This window comes from Lissotriton helveticus, chromosome 3_1, assembly GCF_964261635.1.
Source record: "Lissotriton helveticus chromosome 3_1, aLisHel1.1, whole genome shotgun sequence".
Lineage (NCBI taxonomy): Eukaryota > Metazoa > Chordata > Amphibia > Caudata > Salamandridae > Lissotriton > Lissotriton helveticus.
This window is the reverse complement of record NC_136061.1, coordinates 1981398792-1981424349: the sequence shown is the minus strand read 5'-3', so window position 1 is coordinate 1981424349 and position 25558 is coordinate 1981398792. Positions and strand designations below refer to the sequence as shown.

General features: G+C 46.8%; 1 protein-coding gene across 1 annotated transcript in view; it reads right to left on the bottom strand.

Annotated features, from left to right (window-relative positions):
* The window catches only part of ADAMTS17 (ADAM metallopeptidase with thrombospondin type 1 motif 17), a 1305267-nt gene that overhangs the window by 1034248 nt on the left and 245461 nt on the right, over positions 1-25558 (bottom strand). Inside the window, exon 7 of the mRNA XM_078683112.1 lies at positions 2072-2115. Coding sequence (XP_078539238.1) covers positions 2072-2115 — 44 coding nt within the window. The remainder of the gene's footprint in view (positions 1-2071; positions 2116-25558) is intronic.

Genomic DNA, 25558 nt, shown 5'->3' with positions numbered 1-25558 from the left:
CAACTAAAAGAGCATAGCAAAGTGAGCCCAAAGTCGATGTGGACTTTTGGTTTGCTTGCTGAGGAATCTATTGTGCAGCTGATATTCGCTGAATCCAGAGGACTGACTTTTAGAAAGCATGTTCTACTTTGCCACTGGATTCAAGCCAGCCTGGCTGAAGAGGGCTGTTAGCCTGAAACCGGTCCCAGGATGCTTGTTTCCGGTACAAGCAAGACATGGCTTGGCAGTTCGGGCTGGACTGTTCCCATGAGGCACAGGGTCAAGACTCATTTGCATATAGCTGTGTTTGAACTGGGGTGGCAAAGTGAGCTAAAGAATAATGATGGGTTCAACCCAGATCTCTGACTGGGGTGTTTGAAAAGTTTCAGCACTCCGTCAACCATCTCCTTGTGTTTGCTACATTGGGGAGTAACCAGAACTATAGTTTTACAGATTAAAAAAATTAATTGGACTATTAGGAGGAGCATTATATTTCACCAATGTACCTGAACGTTCCGTCTTATGTACCCTATGCATCCGCCTAACTGACAAAAGTAATACATGCAGTAAGTTAGACAGTGTACTTAATCTAAGGAATTGTGCCTTTTCAATTCATTCTGCCACAAACGTTCTCAATGGTCATCAGTTTGTAATGAAGATTTGCGCAGAGAGGTGCGCATAATGATTTGAGGGAATGTGGCTAGGCCTGGAATAACTTTTTCAGAATACCAGAAGCCACGTGAGACTGTGTACATTTTTATTGTGTGAGAATCCATAAAGTCGTAGTGCAGGGTCACAAAGCAACCAATGGCAGACAGAGGTGATTTCTATCACTCCACTTTGTAATAGGATTCTAAAGTGCATTAAATTTCTTGCACCAGGAATCCATTTTCTCTGAACACTAAGTCGGCACGTGTAACAGTTACGGTTTGTCTCAAAGATAATGTAGTGACCAAAGGAGCATGCCTCACAGCGTTTCCTTCCAGCATCTTCCTTCCATGAGGGCCAACCACCTTCTCTAAGGTCCTCTCACGTCTTGGTTATTCCAACAATCTTTATCGCGGTACATGCGTTTTCCTACTTCAGGGACTCCATAGAACCCAGAATGCACCTGGACCACTCTCTCTTCAGCAAAATGCCTGCACCTCTCCCAAAAGTAAGCCACAGTAAGCCACTCTGCATACAATTGGCCCCACTGCTGACCATCTCATCGGGAGGAGCTCCTTTTCCGTCGAGGTAGCCACACTCTGGAGAATACAAATCATTGACAACCACCTTGAACTTCGAAGAGTGCCAAAGCCCTGTTTCTAATCGTGTTAACTTTCACACCTTCCTGTTTGGAACCGTCGCCAAACTTAAGCAAACCACACCCAACACTTCCCACAAATGTCACACTACAAACCCATATTCTTCCAACCATGCATTTCATAATGCCTTCCAAATAGACACCCATCATCAAAACTCTTTGCGACTTCCACAAGGGTATAAAGAGCTAAATGAAGGCTTCAATACAAAACAATGAATGGCAATGGTATCGGTTGAGTTTATACGCATTAAAAGAGAGAGTTGCTAGGTGTACTGAAAAAGTGGATGCTCGATTAGACTCTAGCTGGTGAAAGTGTTACAGTAAGGGTCTGGAATGTGTACATTTGTATTGTAATGCAGAGCATTCGCATAGGGAGAGAAAGAATATGTATTATTTTTAATTAACAGAATTGGATGTAAGGAAACTTAAATCTCATAGGACACTTTTCAAGAGTTTCATTTCTAACAACCGAATTGAAACAAAGTATTGAGTCTATATTTTGTTTTACAATAAAAATGTAACTTTCTCCACTGTTGCTTTGATTCGTCTGGGAACTTTTGGGATTACCATTCACTAAAACAGATGCAGCTTGACAGAGTTATATATTAATGTATGAGTCCGAGACCTAGTAGACGTGAACGGTTCAGCGACGTGCAGCTGCTCTCGGGTGTTGCACTGGGACACACCTTAAAACACTGTCCCAACACGCCATGTAGGTAATAAAGGGTCATGATAAATAGGACGCAATAGTGCAATGGGGCGTGTGTATCTATCATATCGACTTACCCACTGTATCACATGGTTCATCTTTGTGCACACAGAAATCGGTCCTGAAGAAGAAACAAGAGAGAAAAGAATGCTTTAGTTTGCTGTCTCACAAAACATTAACAGCCTGATTCATCAAGCTAAATTGCGGCCGCAATAGCAGCGAAAATGCTATTGCGGGCGCATTTTCCCAAATCGGCATTCATCAAGAAAATAACCAAAGCGCAAACCAAAGATTGCGAATTCGCAAATATATTCTCAGAATCCCTGTAGGTTTGCGCCAAAACACGGAATTAGAGAATAAATTTAGCGAATCCGCAATACAAGCGCAATCGGTATTCATGAAAATTCTCTAATAGCGAAAAACCACAAAATCACTATTAGCGCCGCGCAAATTAAGGACAACCCAAAGCAGGTGGTAACCATAAAAGTCATTAGAGAAAATTTTGAAAAACCGTTGGCCAATCAGGAACAGGGAAAGGGCTGACCAAACACACATAAGGAGATGCAGCAGCAGCAGTTGGTGTCTCACAATGCCAGGAATGTACATGCTGGTCAGGCGGCGAAGGCTACAGCGAGCAGCACGGAGGAGACGCAGAATACAGGACAGGATATTCCGCCAGCGGATCACCCTGCTGGGACAAACCAGGGAGCAGATTTATGCAAAGTACCGGCTAAATGGGGCCATGATAATTCAACTCATACACGACCTTGACCCCCTGATGCAGCACCCAACAAGGCGGACCAATGCTGTGCCTACACATGTACAGGCATTGTGTAGCCTGCACCTCCTGGCCTCTGGGAGCTTCCAGGGGATAGTAGCGGCTGCAGGGGGGATATCCCAGCCCACCATGTCACGCTGCCTCCGGAGTTTTGTTGACGCAATGCTTACCCAGCTACACCGACACATCAAATTCCCCACCAGCCAACAGGAACTGGACTTGACAAAGTTAAACTTCTACAATGTGGCCCATTTCCCATCTGTGATAGGATGCATAGACTGCACCCACATCTCCATCTGCCCACCAGCTGCGATGGAGTACATGTACCGGAATCGGAAGTCATACCACTCCCTTAACATACAGATGGTCTGCAATGCCAAGACTATCATAACTGACATCGTGGCCCAGTACCCAGGGAGTACCCATGACTCATTTATATTCCGGCACAGCGGCCTCCACACACGACTGGCCAGGGGAGAATTTGGGGAAGGACACCTACTTGGTAAGTACACATTGTCAACAATTACACATTGCAATGATGTAGCTGCGCAGCACAGGCACTCACCCTCTGCTCCTCTCATTCAGGTGACAGTGGCTACGCCCTCCGGGAATACCTCCTCACCCCATACCTCAACCCGGCTACACCACAGCAACGGCGGTACAATGTTTCTCACATACGGACAAGGAATTGTATAGAACGGACATTTGGCCTACTCAAGAGCCGGTTCCGCATACTGCACAAGACAGGTGGGGCCATGTACTACAGTCCTGATGTGTGCTGCCGCATTGTGGCTGTCTGCGCAATGTTACACAACATTGCAACCAAGCGCCGGATACCAGTAGAGATCTCTGGCAGTGAGTCTGAAGGGGACGACCGTCCACCAGCACATGTGCGTCATGCACGCGGGGAGAACCCTGCTGAAGGACACAGACGGCGCAACCACATCACTATGAACAGTTTCTGAAGCACACAATCCACTCACCCAACAAATCACTATTTCATGGCAATGTAAATAATGACTGGAGGCCCATGTATGTTGCATGAATAAATATTATTGTTAAATCCACAATAATAACGTAATGTCTACATTCATAATATTGCTGCAGTATTGCGCCATACTGCTCCTAACTAGCCACTGGACATGCTTGTATCATCAGCATTATCTAGGGAATGTTCAAGTAACTCAATTGCGCCTCTGGCGCGCAGCCCCCAAACGTCGCTCTGGCTCTTCCTCTGGGACGGCACGTGTCACTGTAGTGGGCCTGGTGCTGCGGCGTAACACGCCAACCAGTGAGGCAGACAGGCTGCTGACACTGGAGGTGCCCTCACTGGTGTCGTCCCTCCCCACATTGCCTTCACCAGTAGGATGGAGTGCCAGTACGGCAGTGGTGACCTGCTCCAACACCCGTCCAACATCCTCGACACATTGGATTAGCTGCTGCTGCTGCGCCAGGCACCGTCGTGAGAGCTGGGAGGTGGCATTCCCAATCATGTAGTTTGAGCGGGTGTAGGCTGTCAGGCACGTAAGGAGCTGCCGGTGGCGTCGGCGAGCGGAGTTGCGCTGCGATATGAGTGCAGCAGTGTTGGCCTCCATGGCTGCCGTCATGCGCTTAATCCTATCACCCACATTGGCCACATTGCGGCCAATGTTGTGTAGCTGCAGCTGAATGGCCCCTTGCCGTCGTGCCTGCTGTTGGTGAATGCGTAGCATCCGGCGCTCAATGCTCATGCCTGGCATGCGTACAGCCATCCCCCTCCTGCCGCTGTGTGGTGTGTCATGCTGGCGAGCCCTGACATGCCTGCTCTGCTGGCTGCCCACAGTGGGTGTGTGCACAGTCACCACAGTAGCTGCACCAGAAGTAGATGGTGCCGCTGGTGGTGGAGTTGTGGTTGGCAAAGGTGCAGCACCTGATGGTGCAGGCGCTGTTGGTCTTGCCCTGCCTGCAGGGTTAGGTGCTGCGCCGGATGGTGCTGGCACTGTTTGTCTTGCCCTGCCTGCAGGGTTAGGTGCTGCCAATGATGGTGCTGGAGCTGTTGGTGTTGCCCTGCCTGCAGGGTTAGGTGCTGCGCCGGATAGTGCTGGCGCTGTTTGTCTTGCCCTGCCTGCAGGGTTAGGTGCTGCCAATGATGGTGCTGGAGCTGTTGGTCTTGCCCTGGCTGCGGGGAGTGGTGCTACGCCTGATGGTGCAGGAGGTGTTGGTGTTGGCACCTCCTCGGCATCCTCTTGTGACTCATCGATCTGCAGCATGTCGCTGTCGCTGCTGTTGTCGGCGCCACCTGTGAGGGGAATTGGACTTACATTAATAGCATGTATCTGTCACACGTGCAGTTGCTACATGCATGCTGGTTGACATTCCCTGCCTGGCTTAGCGATAGCTTATTTTGGGATGTGTGAGGCTGCATTGGGGTTCTTTTACATTATGGGCAGACTACATGTCCCACAATGCTTGTGGCCATGATCTCATGTGCATTGTTTGAATGACTTGGGATGTATATGGGAGGCTATAGGGCCATGACCATTGTTAGGGGACAGGGTCGCAGTCGCATGCCACTTACCTTGGCTGTCTTGGCTGAGTCGGGATGAGTCCAGGTTGGTGACACCTATGCACGCCTCTGTCTCAAGGGTGTCCTCCACGCGGTCCTCCATGGGGGTATTGGGAGGGACAGTAGGTTCTCCGCCCCCAGTACCAGATGTCTCGCCCAGCCTCTCTGCCACCCTCTCCTTGGCACGACCTCGGAGGTCGTACCACCTCTTCTTGAGCTCGTCCAGTGACCTGTGTGTCACGCCCACAGCGTTCACTTTTGCTGAGATTCCTAGCCAGATGCGACGTCTCTCCATCTCTGGCACCCTCCGGGAGTCCTTTCCAAAAAGTTTAGCGTGGTTTTCAACCACTCCTTCGATGAGCTGCTCCAACTCCTGCTCGGAAAACTTGAGCTTTCTCTTGCGCCCGGTGTCACTGGGCCCTGGTGCAGGCTCCTCTGACATAGCTGCTGTCGCAAATGGGTAAATTGCGCTACTTTGGAGGTGTCCCGGTAGGAGCTCTGTTTAGCTGCAGCCTCGCGATCAGCCTCGCTGTTCAGAATGGGGGTGGGAACTGCCTGCTTCCTGGTTGTGATGTCATCACAGCGCTCGAAAAGCGACTTCCCGTTTGTGCGATCTCGCTACTAGCGAGATGTCGCTAATGGGGATTTGCGATGGCGCAAAATAGAGACGGAATATCTGGGTAATAGCGATTTATCGGCGATTTTATTTTCTCGCTATCGATTTTTGCGCCCGTGTGCGAATCGCTTTCGTTAATCGCTAACTATGATGAATTCCGATCTGCGCCTTTCCATTTGCGATTCGCTGTGAATCGCAAGTTGAGAGTCGCAGATTCCTTTCTTCATGAATCAGGCTGTAAGTACTATCATACGTCATCACAATCAAGAGGACACATGAATTGCTTAGTAAACTGGCAACATTAGGCGCTAAACCAAAGACCAAGCCACAAGGAGCGACATCCAGGCTACTCTGTGTGGAGGACCGAAGAAGGCTGCCCTTGTCCCCCATTTTATTCATATAGCTCTAAAGTTCCAGATAATCTAAATCTCTATGAACATGATCAGGTCTACCTGGCTGGTTACCAACCATGGTCTGATGTAAACAGATACTCCAAATGTGAATCTCACTTGAAAAACACAACGGTATTCTTAATGAAGAAAATTATTCAGGCATCACTTTTTTTGTAAATTCTCCTTGAACCCTTCCTGCCACGAGTTCCATGAATTTTTTTTAGGAGACATTTGTCCAAAATGACGACAGTCCAAACACGTCATTTCAGAGGTGTGGTACCAGAATATTGTCACAACATCATCTGACAAACATTGTGTCCTAAATAACATCTACAAAAATAATCCCCCATTGGAGTCAATAGTAGAATTCTACAGCCAGGGGCACGCCATTTTTAAAAGGTATTTAGGACACAATATTTATGACAGATGAAATTTATGTACATGGTTTACTGACATCCAAGCAGGTGTGTCCATTTACATGCCGCCACAATGGCACCCATAAAACCTGTTGAGCGGGAAAGGATTACAAATGCAGACAGGGTATTCAGTACCAAATGTTACACTGTTGCTCTTTTCATCTTGCTGCCTTGAGATTTCCCAATGAGTTTCTTCTATTGTACCTTTTTCACACTAAGGGGCAGATGTATCAACCGTTTTGCGACTCGCAAAGGCCGAAATTCGCAGAATTTCGGCCTTTGCGACTCGCAAATGGTTGTTTTGCATGTTTTTGAATGTATCAAAAATTCGCAAATTAAGAAATCGCAAAGATTTGCAATTACTTAATTTGCCATAGCATTTAAGGAATCGCAAATTTTGCGATTCCTTAAATGCTATGTATGAAGCATTTTTCTTTTGCGAATTTTTGTTAAGGAATCGCAAATTACCACCAACTTGTAGTTGATGGTAATTTGCGAAGTCCTCAACAAATGCACAATTTTGCTTTTTTTAAGGTGGCATGTCACGCACACACATGCCCATGGGGCATGTATGTGCGCCATATACACACACATGTACATTTCAGGGGTGCAGCAGGGTGTCTTTCAGACACCCCTGCACCCTTGAAATAATTCTCAAATTGCGATTAGCAAATTGCGAATTCGCAATTTGAGAATTAGTTCAAAATCATTCCTATGGGCCTCCTGGCCCATAGGAATGCATGGGAAATTATTCCTTATTTGCGAATTCGCAAATAAGGAAGTGTAAGGAATCGCAAAAAAATAGTGATTTTTTTCATACATTCCATTTTGCGATTTCTAAATAGCGATTCCTTAAAAATCGCTATTTAGGAATCGCAAAATTGAATCTTGATACATCTGCCCCTATATCGTGATGGACCTCACGTGTGTGGCTAGCTTGAGTAACCAACCCTGCTATTTCTGTGAACATGTTGTATTGCTTTCTCAGACCTGATCTAATCTACCCTTTGCTGGAGAACAGTGACAGTGCAGGCACTCTATGGATGTTTTTGCAAAGTACTTAGGATCCACCTTATTTATACCCAGAAGGTTAGTTTGATTAGGCCAATAATAATTGCATTAATGCTAGTTTCTACCAAGAATTATACAAAGCATTGGTTCTTAACCTGTTCCAAGGACCCCAGGGTCCACAAGGCCTATTCAGGGGGTCCTGGGCTGCTTAGAAAATTATATAATATTAATAGATTAATAAAGAGTGTATAAATAAAGAAGCAAAGTGTAAAACTGAAAATTTTTAAATATTCTGTAAACGTGAAGTAATTTTAAATTAATGGCTATAAATTAAGTTAGTATCCTCAGATTGATTTGTCAGAGTAGTAAAAGTGCATGGGACAGGATATAGTGTGGATGATGTGTGGCCTCTAATGATTTTAGAAAAGTTCAAAAATTCTCATTAAAATTGAAAATTGTATTTTTTTATATTTATATGTGAATTGAATAAAATATGTTAGCATCTGTGTGGGGTTTCATTCCTTACTTGTTTGGGAGCAAACAGAGGCTCCTTTATATGCTGAGGAACTGCTGACTTTTTTATGTGTACTCCGCTGTTGCTAATGAGTTTTCAAGTCCTTTTTTAATAGTTTTAAATCCATTATCTGGCGCTTTCTGCTGCGGCATTGCAATGCACTGATTGGGAGGCCTTGTCTAATCAGACGCGAGCTCGGGAGGAGCCAGTTGTGCCCCTCGGCTACTTTATGCACGTCATAGCATGAAAGCGCCGCTGACGCGCTTAAGACACGCCAAAGGCAAGCTCGTCTGCGCTCATCCATGACTGGACGTCGCCAGGCACTCTGCCCCTTTGGACACCTACATGCCAGTCTATTCCCATGAGGAGGTCCTTTAATTTAGATGTCAAATGAATCCCTCTATTAACCAGGACTGGGTTCCAGCGGACAGCCCTTTTTGCTGTAAACAATGTGAGTTTGAGATACCGGTGGGAGGCACTATTATGGCGCCTCCCTCCCATACCTCCAAGTTCAAATTGCCTCGCCTTAAAGGCTGCTCGTTGGTAAAACACTACGCTGAAGTGTTTAATCTGATTCAAGAGAAATTGCCTCACATCCTTTTCTTAACAGAGACCTGGCTCACCCCTGACACTGAGGCTGAGCCGTTGTTGGCTCTTCCTCAGGGCTACACCGTGAAGAAATGTAATAGAAAGGGTAGTGGGGGTCGGGGGCATCGCAGTTATTTTTCAAACTAGCTACTCTTGCAGCCTCACTAGAGAGACTATTTCTGAATGTGAAAATGCCCTCTTTAAAGTTACATTCAACTGCAATTTTACCCTATCAGGGCTGCTCATCTATCGCCCCCCCCCCCCCAGTCTGCCGAAAACTTTTAGGGAAGCGTTAATCAATCTAGTCAGCATACTGGCGACCAAGACTGCTGACTTTAATATTGTGGGGGATCTTAATCTACACTTGGAGGCCTGCTAAGACAGTGAGATCGCCAACTTTTTGGTAGATCTCGCAGCTTGCCAGCTAATGCAATGCATCCCTAGTGCCACACATTTAGCAGGGCATCTCCTAGACCGTGTGTTCTCGAACATACCACCCATAAAGGTTCAACCTCCTCTCCCTATGGCCTGGTTGGACCATTTTTTTTAGCTCAATGACATTACAGGGTGAAGGCCCTCCCCCTTGCATCTGCCCTAACTCTATTTTGAAATGTCCCAGGTGTAAGCTGGATGCAAATCACTTTTGTGATCTCCTTCTAACTCAGATGCCTCAACTGCCTCCTGATATAGAAGTAGCAAACAGCCTTTTCCATGAGTGGCTCATGCATACTCTCGACAAATGAATTTCCCGCAAAACATACGTACAGTATAAGAACACAGGCCAGTCCTTGGTTTAATGAGACTCTGACCCAGGTAAAAAAAAGACCTCAGCTTTGATCCTACTCGACTTAAGCGCCGCATTTGACACAGTATCGCATGAGATCCTGTTGCGACGCCTACAGAAGATAGGTATTGGAGGTGCCACCCTATCTTGATTTACATAGTTTCTGTCTGAAAGATAGTTTAGAGTGGTCTCCAACACTACTGTTCCCAGGTGCACACCGTACGCTACGGAGTGCCGCAGGGATCAGCTTTGAGCCCCACGATAATCAACATATTTATACAACCTCTTGTTGTGGTGGCTAAAGATAGGGGACTCTCTTTAGTTTCTTATGCTGATGACACTCAGCTCGTGATTTCCCTCTACAACAACTCTAATCAGAACCTGCTCAAGTTCCAGGATAAAATGGTGACCATCGTGGATTGGATGGTGGCCAACTGTCTGCAGGTGAATCCTAATAAATCAGAGATCCATCTTCTAGGAAGAGACACCCATATGTGGAGTGATCGTTGGTGGCCTGCCTCATTGGAGACCCCTCCTTTGCCTAAGGAGGTTGTAATAAATCTGGGTGTCTGGGTATTTTTTTTTTTTTAAGATAGTACTTTGAATGTTCAGGCACAGATAAAATCTGTGGCTGGTGTCTGTTTTGGGCTTTTATGGACTCAAGCCTCTGCTTGGGTTCTTTGGCACACAGACACGCCAGATTATCATCCAGTCCACTATACTATCTAGACTGGATTACTGTAACTCTCTGTACCTGGGTATCAATAAAGCAGGGATCATTCACCTTCAGAGGATGCAAAATGCTGCAGTGCGAATTCTATTAACTCTACCTAAATCCTGCTCAGTCTCCAACTCTATTCGTAAGCTGCATTGGCTTCCGGTGGAGAAGAGAATCAACTTTAAGACACTGTGCATCTCACACACAGTCCTTAATTCCCAAGTGCCCCCTATTCTATCTAATCTACTACTTCCTTACATCCCCTGCCGCATGCTACGCTCCGCAGATCAACACCTGCCCTGTTTTCCTCAAGTTAGAAGAGCACGTGCGGGAGGTCGGTCGTTCTGTGCCTTGGCATCGACCCTCTTGAACGCCCTCCCCGGAACCATCAGGAGTATCCAGAATCACTGGGCATTTAGAAAGGCAGTAAAGACCTATTTCCGGCATAATCCTTCAGCTCTTGTCTCCCCTCTTTGTTTCTGCAACCTGGACCCAGTGCTGGGATACCCTGTTGCTGGGGCAGCCATGCACTTTATAAATTTGGTAACATAACATAACTTTTCTTTTATAAATGCTGATATTGTTTGGCCGTTCAAATAATAGAAAATGTGTAGGCTCGGGTCCCTAGTTTCCAGTAACAACTCGGATGGGTCTTCGGATTCCAATAATTATTCAGTGGGGTCCACAAGTTCCAGTATTTATTAAATGGGGGTCCAATAAGTCAAAAGGTTAAGAACCACTGATCCAAAGCATTTACAAAACACCCATAAAGGAACAATCCTCATTTTCTTAGCGAAATGCCCTCTTTCTCTTCCTCTCTCTTTCCTGCCACCAGGCCCAGCTTTAAAGAAACTCTAAATTGGTGTATGGGTGCTAAAAGGTAGGGCAGCTGTGCACGGACGTCAGTGCGACCACCAGTTCGAAACTTTTTAAGATTCTCTCATTCCATCAGGTTTCAAAATGTAAAAAAGATGAGAAAAAGGTCGCGCTTGAGGTAAAAGCAGGTGAAGAGTAGTGGCACAGAATCTCCCTTCAATAATGATATTGGGTGCTTCTATAGTGCACATGTGTATTTGTAAAGCACATGTTTACCCCTAACGGGGTTTCTTGGCGCTGAGTGACAGATGTGTATTGTTTCCCAACTCAAAGGTTCTTATTTTATCGTAAACCCGCCGGGATTTGAACCTGTGACCATGAGGTCGAACATAGTCCCTGCCGTGGAAGCATTAGTCCACTGAGCCACCAGACCCGGCAATGGCATTGCAGCACATTTGCAGAATACAGAAACTCTCCTGAAATAGATGTCTGCAGTTTCGCACCCTGCTGCGGCCTCTTACACACTTCAACTGCAGCTGTGCCTTCATAAACACAGCAAGCAACTTTGGGAATTGTCAGAGACAGCAATACCTTGCCAGAGGAGCTTCTGCACAATGCTGGGGAAGTCATAGGGATACAGCACTTTCATTTCATGCATTCTTTCCAATATGGTCCAGATTTGGTAAACGCACCTCTCGCCAAAGAAATATTCCAATTGCACAGACTTCACAGACACATTTCACGCTTTGTTTCAGAAATCCTTGCTGCTGCGGTTCCCCACAGTACTATGGACATTTTGCAGGCAATACTGTGTCGGTAATCCCTGAATCTCCTACTAGGCCATACACTTCCCTCCCCTCCTACACTGAATCCGGATCATTGTTGCAATGGCTCCTCTTAGGAGAGCTACTACAGCACATATATATTTGCACTCTTCTCTTCCACTTCTTGACATTGTGAGAACACAGAACCCAGTCACATTGTTGACTGCTGCGCGCGGTGCGTCCATTGGGGCGTAGGGGCGAAGCCCCACTAAGCCCCATGGACCCACCACGTCCTCACTAGAAGCCAAACACAATTATTTTTAAAAATCGCGCTATCTGCCGGCCGGGAACCGGGAGACACCCGACCTTCCCGGAGTGCGCAAGGGGGGGTTGGGGGGGGGGGGGGGGGGAAGGATCGGGCTGCTGCAGCTGCGCAAGTGTATTTTTGGGCACAAACATGCCCGCGCATGCGCAGATCGTTTTCTTGTGAATTCCCCCTTAGAGAGAGGACTAGGGGGCGGGCCGCAGCCCCCGGGGTTACACAGGGCGACTGGGCGAGGAGTCATGGTGCCCCCCCAGCCAATCCTGGCGCAGGATTGGCTGGTCACTACATAGCCCGGTTACATAACCCCTGACGGATAGCACGGCCGACTTTGGTGCTGGGAAACCAGGTTCGAGCCTCTTATCGAACCATAAAAATGTATACATGACTTACTTTGGTGTTAAATAAATAGATATTTTAAAAAACAAATAAAAATGATGTTCCGACTAAGGTGTGAAATTGGTGTCGAATAAATACATGTTTTTAAAAACAATTAATATTAATCATGTATCATTGGTGCTGGAGTACAAGGTTCGAGACTGGTATTAAACACTGACAAGCTGTGTGCAAGTTATATGGTCATAACAATACATGAATGATGGGTGGATGCATGAATGGATGCAGGATGAATGATGGGTGGATGAATGGATGGGTGGATGCATGAATGAATGATGGATGCAGGATGGATGCAGGATGGGTGGATGGGTAGATGAATGAATGATGGATGCAGGATGGATGCAGGGTGGATGGATGGGTGCATGAATGAATGATGGATGCAGGATGGGTGGATGGATGGATGATGGATGAATGATGGGTGGATGAATGGATGGGTGGATGCATGAATGAATGATGGATGCAGGATGGATGCAGGATGGGTGGATGAATGAATGATGGATGCAGGATGGATGCAGGGTGGATGGATGGGTGCATGAATGCATGATGGATGGATGGATGGGTGGATGCAGGAATGGATGCAGGATGGATGATGGATGGGTGGGTGGATGGATGCATGAATGAATGAATGATGGATGCTGGATGGGTGGATGGATGGGTGGATGAATGAATGATGGATGCAGGATGGATGGATGGGTGCATGAATGAATGATGGGTGCATGAATGAATGATGGGTGCAGGATGGGTGGATGGATGGGTGGATGGGTGGACACATGAATGGATGCAGGATGAATGATGGGTGGATGAATGGATGGGTGGATGCATGAATGAATGATGGATGCAGGATGGGTGGATGAATGAATGATGGATGCAGGATGGATGCAGGGTGGATGGATGGGTGGATGAATGAATGATGGATGCAGGATGGATGGGTGCATGAATGAATGATGGGTGCATGAATGAATGATGGGTGCAGGATGGGTGGATGGATGGGTGGATGGGTGGACACATGAATGGATGCAGGATGAATGATGGGTGGATGAATGGATGGGTGGATGCATGAATGAATGATGGATGCAGGATGGGTGGATGAATGAATGATGGATGCAGGATGGATGCAGGGTGGATGGATGGGTGCATGAATGAATGATGGATGCAGGATGGATTGATGGGTGGATGCATGAATGGATGCAGGAATGGATGCAGGAATGGATGATGGATGGGTGGATGGATGGATGGGTGGGTGGATGGATGGATGCATGAATGATGGATGGATGGATGGGTGGATGGGTGGATGGGTGGATGAATGAATGATGGATGCAGGATGGATGGGTGGATGGATGCATGAATGATGTATGGATGGATGCAAGGTGGTTCGGGCTCGCTCGCTGCGCTCGCTGCGGTGCAATATGCAAATTAGTTTACGCCTCACCACTTTCAAATGTCACCAGCCGCCCCTGGTGCTGCTGAGGGCTTTCCAACACCCCGCACCCAGCAGCAGGTGACCACTCGCACATGTAATCAGTAACATTCTCTCTTTGTAGATAGTGACTTCGAGAATCAGCAGTGGCGACGAGGTGTGAGTAGAAACCGAGCAGATGAAAATCAAAGACCAGAACGGGTCTGCAGGCCCTTTCTGTTCGATTTATAACGTTCATAGTCCACTTAATTGCAGTTTATTTAAGTGCTTTAAAAAGAAATGTAATCACCGAAACGTGTTTATTTTGGCAAACTCCACCATTGCCGAACAGAAAATTGTACATGTGTTTCTGGAACTGGTTTAAAGCGTCCCTACAAACGTGCACAAGTTGTAAGAAAGTATGCATTCACAAAGAGCCCAGATACTACCTAGGACATGCGTAAAGGTGTGCACAGCTCAATAAACACAATCGAAATGTATGCATGTATATACCAACACTCCACATTTTCTCATTTGAGCCTTTGCGTTACATATAAATCCTGCGGAAGTCGAAATGAACTTGCATAGTCAGAGTGGCCGTCAACGTAAACGCTAATGCCTGTGCAAGTGTTAGGGTGAGTGGAACTATGCCTACAAGGCGCAAACTAGATGGATCAGCTTTCACGCACCCGAAGGAGGTCATTCCACAGACCCATGTGCAACCACTTACAGAACATAGAGAGTAATGAGGCACAGCCGCGGCCTCTTTCACTCAGGCTACAGCACTCTGCCAGCATAGCCCAGGACTGGGTCATGATGAGGGCTGCCAAGGATTCCAGAGACATTTTCCAGAGGAGGAGGCAGATGCTGGCATTACATATGTGGTCCAGCATTATTACTTATTGCGTAGTGTCGTTCCCGAGGTAATGTCACAACAAATCTCACAACTCTTGCCAGCGTGCCATGTGTCAGGACAACGATATGTTGAATGTACTGGAAATTTAACTGGGCAAAATTGGAGAAATCAAATTGAAGAGACAACACCAGAAGCGGTCATGAGGATGCAGATAGGAGATGCAACGCCTGCAGTGATGTCACACTAACAATTCCAAGTCACGGTCGCAACCTGCATACTGCATCTTCCACCTCAGATGCTGCATTCAATGGTAATCCCAGAATCACGGCCATGTGCCAGGTACGTCGAACAGCATATATCATATCAGCACATCCCTTTTCTTCTTCATCTCAGTCATACACCACAAACAACTTCTCAACAACACTCAGTCTGGTTTCAGACCCAACCACAGCATGGAAACTGTCCTCATCGCATCCACAGATGGCATCCGCATGGCTCTGGATGGAGGAGACACAGTGGCCCTCATCCTCCGGGACCTCTCTGTAGGTTTTGACACAGTCCGCAATGCTATCCTTATCCAACGCCTACACAATATCAGAATTCAAAGACGCACACTCTGATGGATCCAGACTCCTACTTACACATATCTCAGGCATACCGAAAGCCGAATCCAGCAGTTGAGCCTACTCCTTCACAGAACAGAACTAGACATAGGAGCCTCTTTCTCACTCCAATTCCACAAGAAGCTCAAGAACTGGCTTATCGAGTAGTCCCATTAGGCCCTAGGTTTGACTCACACCTGCTCAGCACCAGGATACCTTCCTGGGTGATAGTGTGCTCTACAAATCTGCATAACATCCAAGACTTCCCTGGGCTTTGGCCATACGCAGTGGAGGTGGGCTACATGGTTGACCATATAGCCTTGTGCTGTGGGGATTATCCACAAGGCCTAGCCTCTTGCCAGGCCTGATCCCATCCTGCCACAGACAGCCAACACTCATTGCATACAGCCTGTGCAACAGTGGTTGGCTGCTGAGTCTGATCTACACCGAGAACCTTCTTCCTGTTGTTTAGTACTCTTTTTTGATGTACCATTGATGCTTCATGGTTTGGTGTCGCAAACCAGGTCATTCATCATTGACCAGTGGAGGGGCCACTGTACTACTACCACAGTTCCGGCCCTGGTCAGTAAAGCTTGCACTGGTCCCTGACACCAAGGCCATGTTTAGTAACTGCAGTACCAAGGGCCTCGTAGTGTATGCAGTACCAGCGGTCTGGATCTGCAGAGCCTGCTAAAAATGCATTTTTTTTATTCCTAAGCTCAGTGAAGGTACTCTTTGGGCTCTTCCACCTCACATGGGCGTATGTAATGCACATTGTTGTTATCCCTGATGTGATTTCAGATGTCATTAGGGATGCTATCAATGCAGTCACAGAACATGTCATGAGTGATGTAATATGTGAGGGTAGAAGTAGTGTATGGTGAGGGTGTGACTTATAGTTATTTTAGGGTAACCAATGCTGGTGAATTTCAGTGGTTTTGTTTTAACTGACATTTTCACCTAACTATAATGTCACAGTAAACTTTGTTTTTTACAGTGCATTTTTCTTGTGTGAATATAGTTTTATTAACTTTTAAGAAAAAAAGGCATTCAATTAGACTGTAGTGTCATACAAACAAAATGAATAAGGTACAGGATGCTCATCAGAAAGCAATTGATTTACAAGTAGCAATTGTTATGGTTGAGAGTCTAAATTTTCAGGCTTACACTTGAACAGCAGTTGTTTGTAGCTTGGGCTTCGGATTCATCTTGTTGCATTTCATAGCACAGATTTAGTTAAGAGATGCCTCACTGTCCTCTACGAATTTGGTCAGATATTTCCCCATTCGTATGTGTAGTCTTGAGTATTTCTTTACCCTGTCATGATCAGCAACCATGCAAACATATTCATCATTGTCCTGAGAAGTAGAGGTGAGGTATCTCAAGTCACAGAACATGGGGCGCTGAGATCTGTAGGTGGTATGTGGCCATATACTCGATTGTGAAGAACAGATGGAGCATTTGCTCCAATCACATATTGCTTTTGCGTGATTTCGAGGCCCGAATTCTTTAAAACAAAATCCATATGTCTCTTTATGATGCCCTACATACTTTCTCAATATTATTTTCTTTCCAGCAGAGCCGACATTCTTGACCCATTGCAGAGCATCGTCCACAGTGCGCGTAGTCTTGACCAAAGTGATAGCACTCAAGTTTGTGGTCTATCCTTTTGTCATTGTGCTTTAGACTGCACTGACGGTCTGTGTATTCGTGTGTGTGTCGATACTCAGACTGACGTCATCCCTTGTGGTGAGCCTGGACCCGGAACGCTTGTTCCTGTTTTTCTGATTTTCTCACCTCCATCTTTTTTGCGCTTTCTGCCGCTTGGTCATTTACTCTGGTCTTTCCTTCTATATCATCCAAAGAGTAGCTTTTCTTTAAGCGATGTTGACGCAATGACTCCGATTGGCATCCCTCTGTTCTCCATATACGGAGGGCATCTTCAGTCGTAAAGGTGTCAAAAGTACAGTAGAGCACTAGTCATTAGAGACACGAGATGAACCCCAAGAATTCATCCTTCTCTTGTAATGCCAAATTGAAGGTGTAACTTTCATAGTCAATTTTTCTCTTGTGAAGGAACTTTTTGTTGAGAGCCTCGCACACTGCCTGATACAACGTCGTCACATCTGCTGGCAGTTCTTTGATGACTTTTCCTGTTGCTTGAATATGAATTTACCTTTACTAAATGAAAAGACAAGAGGTGTTTGGCAAAGCGGGAATGAGTTGGTTTAATTGAACACTGCGGCCGGAGAAACCTTCACAGAGTGGGTCTCCTCAAATTCTTTTGTGTACAAGGTCTTGGCCGCATGGCAAAACAGGAACAAGTTGGTTTATTTGAACACTGCGTCCGGAAGAGCCTCGACAGAGTGCGTCTCCTCAAAGTCTCTCATGTAAAAAGTCTTAGCCACTGTTACAAACAGTTCAAGGGGTACAATTAAGGAATCTCTACACTCCAATAAAGCCTCCAAGCCATAAATGAATAAGTGTGGTCATCAGTTAAGGACAAAGATGCCTCTCGACCTCAGGGAGAGCTAGTGTGGGCCAGTGTGTATGTGCCCAAATATCCAACATGAGGAGTGCGAGTGATGTGCATGTCGGTTGAGTGTTTTTAACTCCATATGGAATCTACCTCTCTGGTATTATTGTGGAATGTGAGCCCTTGGCCAAACTTGTTTTTATTGGAGACAATTTCCTCGGACCTGATTGTGGTGCAACTATCTATCTGTGGGATCAATCAGGGTTTCCCCCGGGCGCGCATTTGTCTTTAGGTTAAGAGAGACCCCACCTGTGACCTGGTATTTGATAGGCGTGTTTAAGGGTCGCAGGACTTGTCTTACCACGTATCTATGGGGAGGTTACCTTGGGTGAATCCGACAGCAATGATGTGAGTTCATTAGAACTCCTGAAAATAATATGGCAGTCACTGGTAAAAATTTTAGCGACATCATGAACATTGTGCATACAATTAGCATATATTGACATTGTTCTTACTGGTATTGACAAGGTTATGTTTGCTTAGGTCATAACGTACATTGACATTGCTCTTACTAGTCACAGTATTGTCATTTATGCATGGATTATGACATACATTTGTATTGCATTGACGGGTATTGGCATGGTCATGTGGGTACAGGTTATGGCATACGTTGAGATTGCCTTTATTGGTATTGCCATTGTTGGGCCTGCACATATCATGGTATTCATTGACATCGTATTCACCTATTCCAACAGTCCAACATCTTTGCCTATCAAGTTGCGCAGTGTAATGAGTCTTTGTTCTGGATCAGTGACTTGTGACCCCCTTCATAAAAAAACACAAAATCATCAAGCCATTCTTGCCAGTGGAACCCCATGTCACTGTCCATAATAAGAGTCAGTGGCTCCAGAGGGCGTAAAGAAGACACACAGAGCATGGTCGTCTTGGGAACGTGTTTTGCGTAGAGTCCAGTGGCGTCAACATGTTTTAGGTTGGAGCGAATGTCACCGCTGTTAAAGCTAGGCACAGGAGTCGTGAGTGTCCACCTGATGAATTGAAGAGCAGAGGTGACCTAGCATGCCCACTATTATGCTCAGCGGATATGAGCACTTGAGGAGCGTTGACAAATGTGACCAAGTAGAGATCAGAGAAGTGCCCTTTACAATGACATACAGCCAGTGTGTACATCCATTGCAGCCACCCTTGCAGTGTGAGATGCAGGATGGGATTTGGTGGCCTTTCCTTAGTGGTATGGAGAGCAGTAGCCATCAACTTAACACGCGTTTTTTTACTTTTTTTGGAGCAGGTGTTTGCAGCCTTTGTGGCCACACTTGCAGTTTGAGACTTTGATTTGTAGTGGTGCCTGACTTTAAAATGGCCGCTGCAAGTTCTTTGATGCTCATTGGGTGAGCCGTCTGACATAGAGGTGGCAACAAGGGAAGCCGGCGTCTTGCGAAAACTTGCTTGGTACATGCTGTAGTATGTGGGAGATTCAAATGAGCATACAGCATTAAAAATGCCCAGCCAACCCAATTGCAGATTGTGTGATGCAAGTTGTCAGTTTGTTGTTCGCAGGTAATGGGCTCGATCGGGGTAGGCTCCCGATGGCCTGTTGCACTAATCCTCTGTAGTTTGAGCGGGGTGGGCTCCCACAGTCACATGGCGCTTTAGCACTGTGAGCAGGATGGGCTCCCGATATCATGTTGTTCTGGTATACTTCGGCATGAGTAGGGTGGGCTTCTGATATCACATTATGCTGGTGACCTTTGGCATGAGCGGGGTGGGCTCCGATGTTGCACTTCTGTCAATAAAATTTCTGGCATGAATTGTTGACACTTTAGCAGGGTGTCACATCCACCTCGCCGCCAGTTGTAGTGTCGTGAGTGTAGCAATGATGAACAACATTAGATTGCAGTTGAAGTTAACTTTATTTGCCTTTCAAATACAGTAGCTCAGTTATCTCCAACCTTCACTGCTTCCCACTATTCCCGTCTGCCCCGACCCCTCCTTTTCCAGTTCCCTTTATGCGGGTCCCTTTATCCTCCCAGTTCCTACTGCCCTGACACTGCCATACAGTTACAACATTACACTGGGGCAGACGGAGAACATGTTACCTCCTGTTTGAGCACTCTGCAAAAGGCCTAGTCAGGCAATGTTGTGGGCCCTCAGGTTAAGGGTACCAGATGGTTCCTCGGTCGCCATGCTCCAAGTTGTGGACTTTCATTTACAAAGAAAAACAAAGAAGGACAGACCCACTATGTGGATGTGGTACAATTACTAGTCTAGTTAGTACATGGACCCAATAGGTTTGTTTAAAAGACCCCTCACATACCAACTTAGTTGGTGTCATGCTTCATCATTGGGGTCCCAACCGGGTGGCCGAATGACCTCCGGTTGTGCTATGATGTCTGATTACAGCGGTCCCAGCTGGGACGACGGAATACCACACCAGGTTCACAGACGGGTTCCATTTCGAAACCAATTCTCACACCGGTAAGACCACTCCTGAGCCCCGATCAGCTGCCAAATTCCACATGTAGTGTCTTTTTCAGTGTCCGTAAGTACGTTGACACTCAGTCCACACACCTTGGTGCGTGTGTAGGTACTTCACTTTTTTTCACGTGGCTCCACCCACTTTGCTACTCACACTTTCACCATCCGGTCCTGAAGAAAGCCCCTTACAAATACTTTCGCGGGCTGAAACATATAGACCATTCACATAGTCAACTAGGGACAATAACTTCCCATTTTAGTTGCACTACACTTATTTTAACCATATCCTGAGCCGCCACTAATAAAGTTTACAGGCAAGGATTCTCAGAGGTATTTTTAACAAAATTCACATCACATCACACACTCACACCATGCCAGCTTCGCTGTAATCAGGCGTTGTAGCACAACTGAGGGGCATTCGGCCACCCGGTTGGGACCCCAATGATGAAGCGTGACATCAACTAGGTTGGTGTGTGAGGGGTCTTTTAAACAAACCTAGTGGGTCCATGTACTAACCAGACTAGTGATTGTACCACATCCACATAGTGGGTCCGTCCGTCTTTGTTTTTCTTATCATTATACCGGGTATACGGACGCATCCCATAATTCCCCTGCTCTCTCATTGTTTTGTTATGAATCATTTACAACCAAATTAATTCTGATACATATGATCTTGATTCCAATCTATGAAACCAACTGGAATAAATTACCAGATGACCAAGGTTTGTAAAAGGTCCAGAGCTGGATCGGTGTGCCCTTGGTGACATGGGGTCATGGTGCTGTGTGAGGGCCTGCTGGGAGTCATGTGAGGGCATTTGGGACATTATGTGACACCCTCTTGAATAGTATTCTACAATGTTTTGGGTCTTTAGTTTATGAATGCATGTGGCAGTTGATTAGTCACTATGTAACCAGGGCTTTAAGTTTAATGAAAAAACTGGGGAGGGGTCCCTCAAAGGGGCGTGACCGATGTAATTAAGGGTGTGGCTTAAAAACACATAAGCTAAAAATCTGTACTTAGCATAGTGTACCGCCCGACTGGTATTATGCTGCTTCTGTCATTGCATCCAGAAATATAATACAAGTAAGATTCCACCCACATCAAGCCAGAACTATTGGATTTGTCAATGGTGGTTAGTTGCATATGATAAATAAGCACCAACTATGGCTTTGCTGAATATAACAATAAAAATGCTTCAGTTCTGACACGATGAGTTAGACTGTAACGAGTGTCTTTGAAGCTACATAAAAGGCAGTGAAGAGCGGTACTGCTGCACAAATGGAGAGCCCTATAGAGACCCGTTTCGGCACCTGACTACGCACCGGCAGGGGCGTAACACAAGCCCCCGCAGCCCCCGCGTTGCGGGGGAGCCACGCGCTCAAAGGGGCCCCGAGCCCCTCACTGTAATACATCATTGATGGCATTCCCGTGCCCGGCCTCGCCGTGCAAGAAAGCTCTGACAAAATGGTGCGCGGGCCCCGGCTGGGACCCCTGAGGGTCTTAGAAATCATGCGGGGCCTCTGAGAGTCTTCAAAATGGTGCGGGGGCCCGGCCGGGGCCCGTGACAGTCTTCGAAATGGTGCGGGGGCCGCGGCCGGGGCCCGTGTTAGTGAGCCACTTATAAATGTTGTTTGGGAGACTGGGCCCCGGCCGGGGCCCTGGTGTGACTAGTAACTGAGGCTCTCTTAATGGTGCGACTGCGGGCAGGACTGACTGCGGGCCCCCGACTAGTCTCGAGGTGACGTCGCTGTTTGGTGATGAGGCAGAGCCAATCAGAGCTGAAGGCTGGGACTTAACTGCTGCTGCGCTGCACTGCACTAAGATGCCCAAGCTGTCAACTTTCCCTTTCTGAAGTCCCGGGGCGCCAACCTCCCGCCCTTTCAGTGCAAACAGGGAGTGCGCAATGCGGACGGTAGGAAGGATGTTTAGGGTTGTTCTGTGAGTCACAGGCACGACTTCAAGGGACTCCAGTCTCCAGCAGCAAGCAACACGCACCCAACGCGCGCCTTTCGTGGAAGTTGGAGGGTGCCTCTTCCGAAATAAATTATCTATCCAGCTGGTGTGTGGCACTTTAATAGCTGCATAAAAGAAGTGTTTAAATACACTTTTCGTTGAACTAGTCGATATGCCATAAATAGGGACGTACACTGTGGTGTAGAAAGTATTAATCCATAATGGAATCGTGATTTACTTGCCAAAGCAGAAGTGGGCGGCAGGAAGGTGGATCAGGCGGGAGAGAGGAGTGCGTGCGTGGCTGCAGGAAGGAGGTGAGTTTGGGGGGTGAAGGTTGTGCATGTGCCACCTGTCGTTAATTGCCCCCCCCCCCCCGCAATTCTCCAAGCTAAAACCAGACTTGCAAATCACAATATTTCATGAACTTGAGCTTTCGCTCGAGTTATCGCTTTGTGCACTGCCACTATCTATGCAAGGTCTAGAACAGTTTTCCTCTTTTGATTTTGTGAAAAAATGTAAACTGTTCTTCATGTTAATTTTCAGCAGACGACTTATAATGCAGACTGAACGGGCCCGCAGTCTGGAGTTACGCTGTGCATCTGTGAAAACTGTTGCTTTAACTCCACAGCTCTTCCTCCATTCTCCATCTGAGCTTGGGTAGAGAAACATGGGAGGCCAGAGAGGGGATAAAAAAAAAACAGGAGAGAGATGCCCCTGCCCTGGAATGCATCCAAGCCTTTGGCGCTCTCAGAATGAGCAAACAGTTAGTATGTGTGTGTTGTGGCAACTATTAATAGTGCGTATCTACAGATCCGCTAAAAATTGCCTGAACTCTATGGTGTGGTGCACGAGCCAGGCCTCTCTGTCGCAAATCCACCATCTGCACCAGTGGAGGGCCCTGAGGTCGCGACTGGATCCTGAGAAATGCTGCTAACTCTTGAGTGCACCCACCCAGTGAGGTCCAGACGCATCCTTAAAGGTTGTGTTTGTGTGTAGGAAGTTGTATTATTTAACTGTTTTGGCCTGTCACATAATGCTACTACTAAATGCTTAACAAAATAACGTCCCACTCACTTCGAATACAAGTCACAAATAACAGCTCCTGAAAAACAAAACATAAACACAAAGGCAAGACTAGTACAGACATGTACAGAAAGTAGAAAGGAGGAGTTAGTTGGAGAGTGCAAGACTCTAAGTTGTGGGCAATGCTCGCCCTTTAAATGGAAAAAGAGCAGAACCTGCCAGAAGGCTAAAATTAACTTCACACCTTTCTCCCCAAGCACCTGTCATTAGAACTATACGTGCCCTCATTTAGAGAAGGTTGAAAACTAATGCCACAAATGGGTAACTGCATTAACACACTCGTTAACCATGTTATTCCAGTTGCTGCACATTTCACACACATTTTTATGTCTGCTGTGTCTCAAGGACATATTATCAGTTTTTACAGTAGAGGGACCCACATCACACCCCACGTCAAGAAGCAACACTGGCTCCCGATCCAGAAGAGATGCCAGTTAAAGATTATGACCCACGCATACAAAGACCAGGACAACGAAGGACCGGCGTACATCAACAAATGACTGACCTTCCACCAGCCGACCGGACACATACGTTCTGGCTACCTTTTCCTTGCAGATACCCCCCCGAATTCGGCATAGCAACAGTAGCAGATGCTCCTTCTCATACCTGGCTGCCAAAGCTTGGAACGACCTTCCCCTGCACCTCAGGACAGCCTCATTGCACCAGCAATTGAGGAAAGAACTCAAGACCTGGCTGTTCGAATGAAGAGACCACCACAAAGCAGTTAGCAATTCCAGCTCCTTGAGACCCTCACAGCAGGGGCGTAACACAGCCCCTGCGGTGCAGGGTGGCCCTCAAGCTGCAGGGGGCCCCTGCAGCACAGTACTGTCACCCGAGCGTTCCTGCTAAAGTTCGGAACGGTACACTGTGCTCCAAGACACATTTTATTGTTATAGAAGTGTATGTGTCAAGTGTAATGCAAATAGCTGAATCCCACTAGATCAACAGAATAGCCTCCTCGCCCTCCATATGTACAGCGCTTGTTGCTTCCAACCTAAATTGTGCTATGTAAGCGCCAACATCTACATGTAGATTCCTAAGCAAACTTCAGACAATAAAAGATGTCCCACCTGCACAATAAGCTATTTTATATAGCGAGTCATAAATTCCGCAGTTTCTTAGCTCTGTAAAACATGCGTTACTGTTAACCAATTAAAATGTAACACCAAACGCGTGGCAGGCACATGCTTTGCCACAATGAGGGTCTTGAAGAAGACGCTAGACTATCTGCCCATGACTGCGAGAAAGACCATGGTACACGCACTGATTACATCCAGGCTGGACTATTGCAATGTGCTATACCTGGGAGTCAATGTCGGATGCTTACAAAGACTACAGAACGTGCAGAACGCGGTTGCTCGCCTAGTCCTGATGCTGCCTAGGAGAGCCGCCTTTAAGAGAGCGCTGAGTACCCTGCACTGGCTTCCAATCAGAGAATGTGTGGCTTTCAAAACACTCTGCATTGGCCACCGGATTCTGCAGGGGAAAGGCCCCTCCTTCCTGCACAACCTCCTTGCACCATACCATCCAGCCCGCCACTTAAGATCCAGCGGGACAGGTAGGGTGGAGGTGCCCAAGTTCAGGAGAGTCAGAATGGGTGGTCACTCCTTCCGGGTCCTGGCAGCCCAGGGCTGCAACAAACTTCCCCTGGAACTACGGCTGGAGAAAACTGAGCTCAAGTTCCGAAAAAAACTGAAAACATTCCTGTTCCCCAAAGATTAGGGCTTGGCTTGCTTGGGCAGGCTTAGGGGCCACCTTCTGCAGCAGTTCACTCTCCAAGAGCAGTCCGCAGTGCGGGGACACACTAGCACAGTGTAACCAGGCGCTATGTAAGCTTATATAACTAACTTTTTGCTTGGAAAGGAATCTAGCTATGGGCGAGCTTTCTTGATAACCCCAACATGTCTCAGTGTTTTGATAGTGAGAGGGCCACCCGTTCTCGAAAAAAAAATAGATCTGCGCACTATGTGGGGGACATCCTTATTGGACGACTGTGCAGACTATGTGGGGCACTCGGGAACCGTTTGCAGAGCAGCTGAAAGGA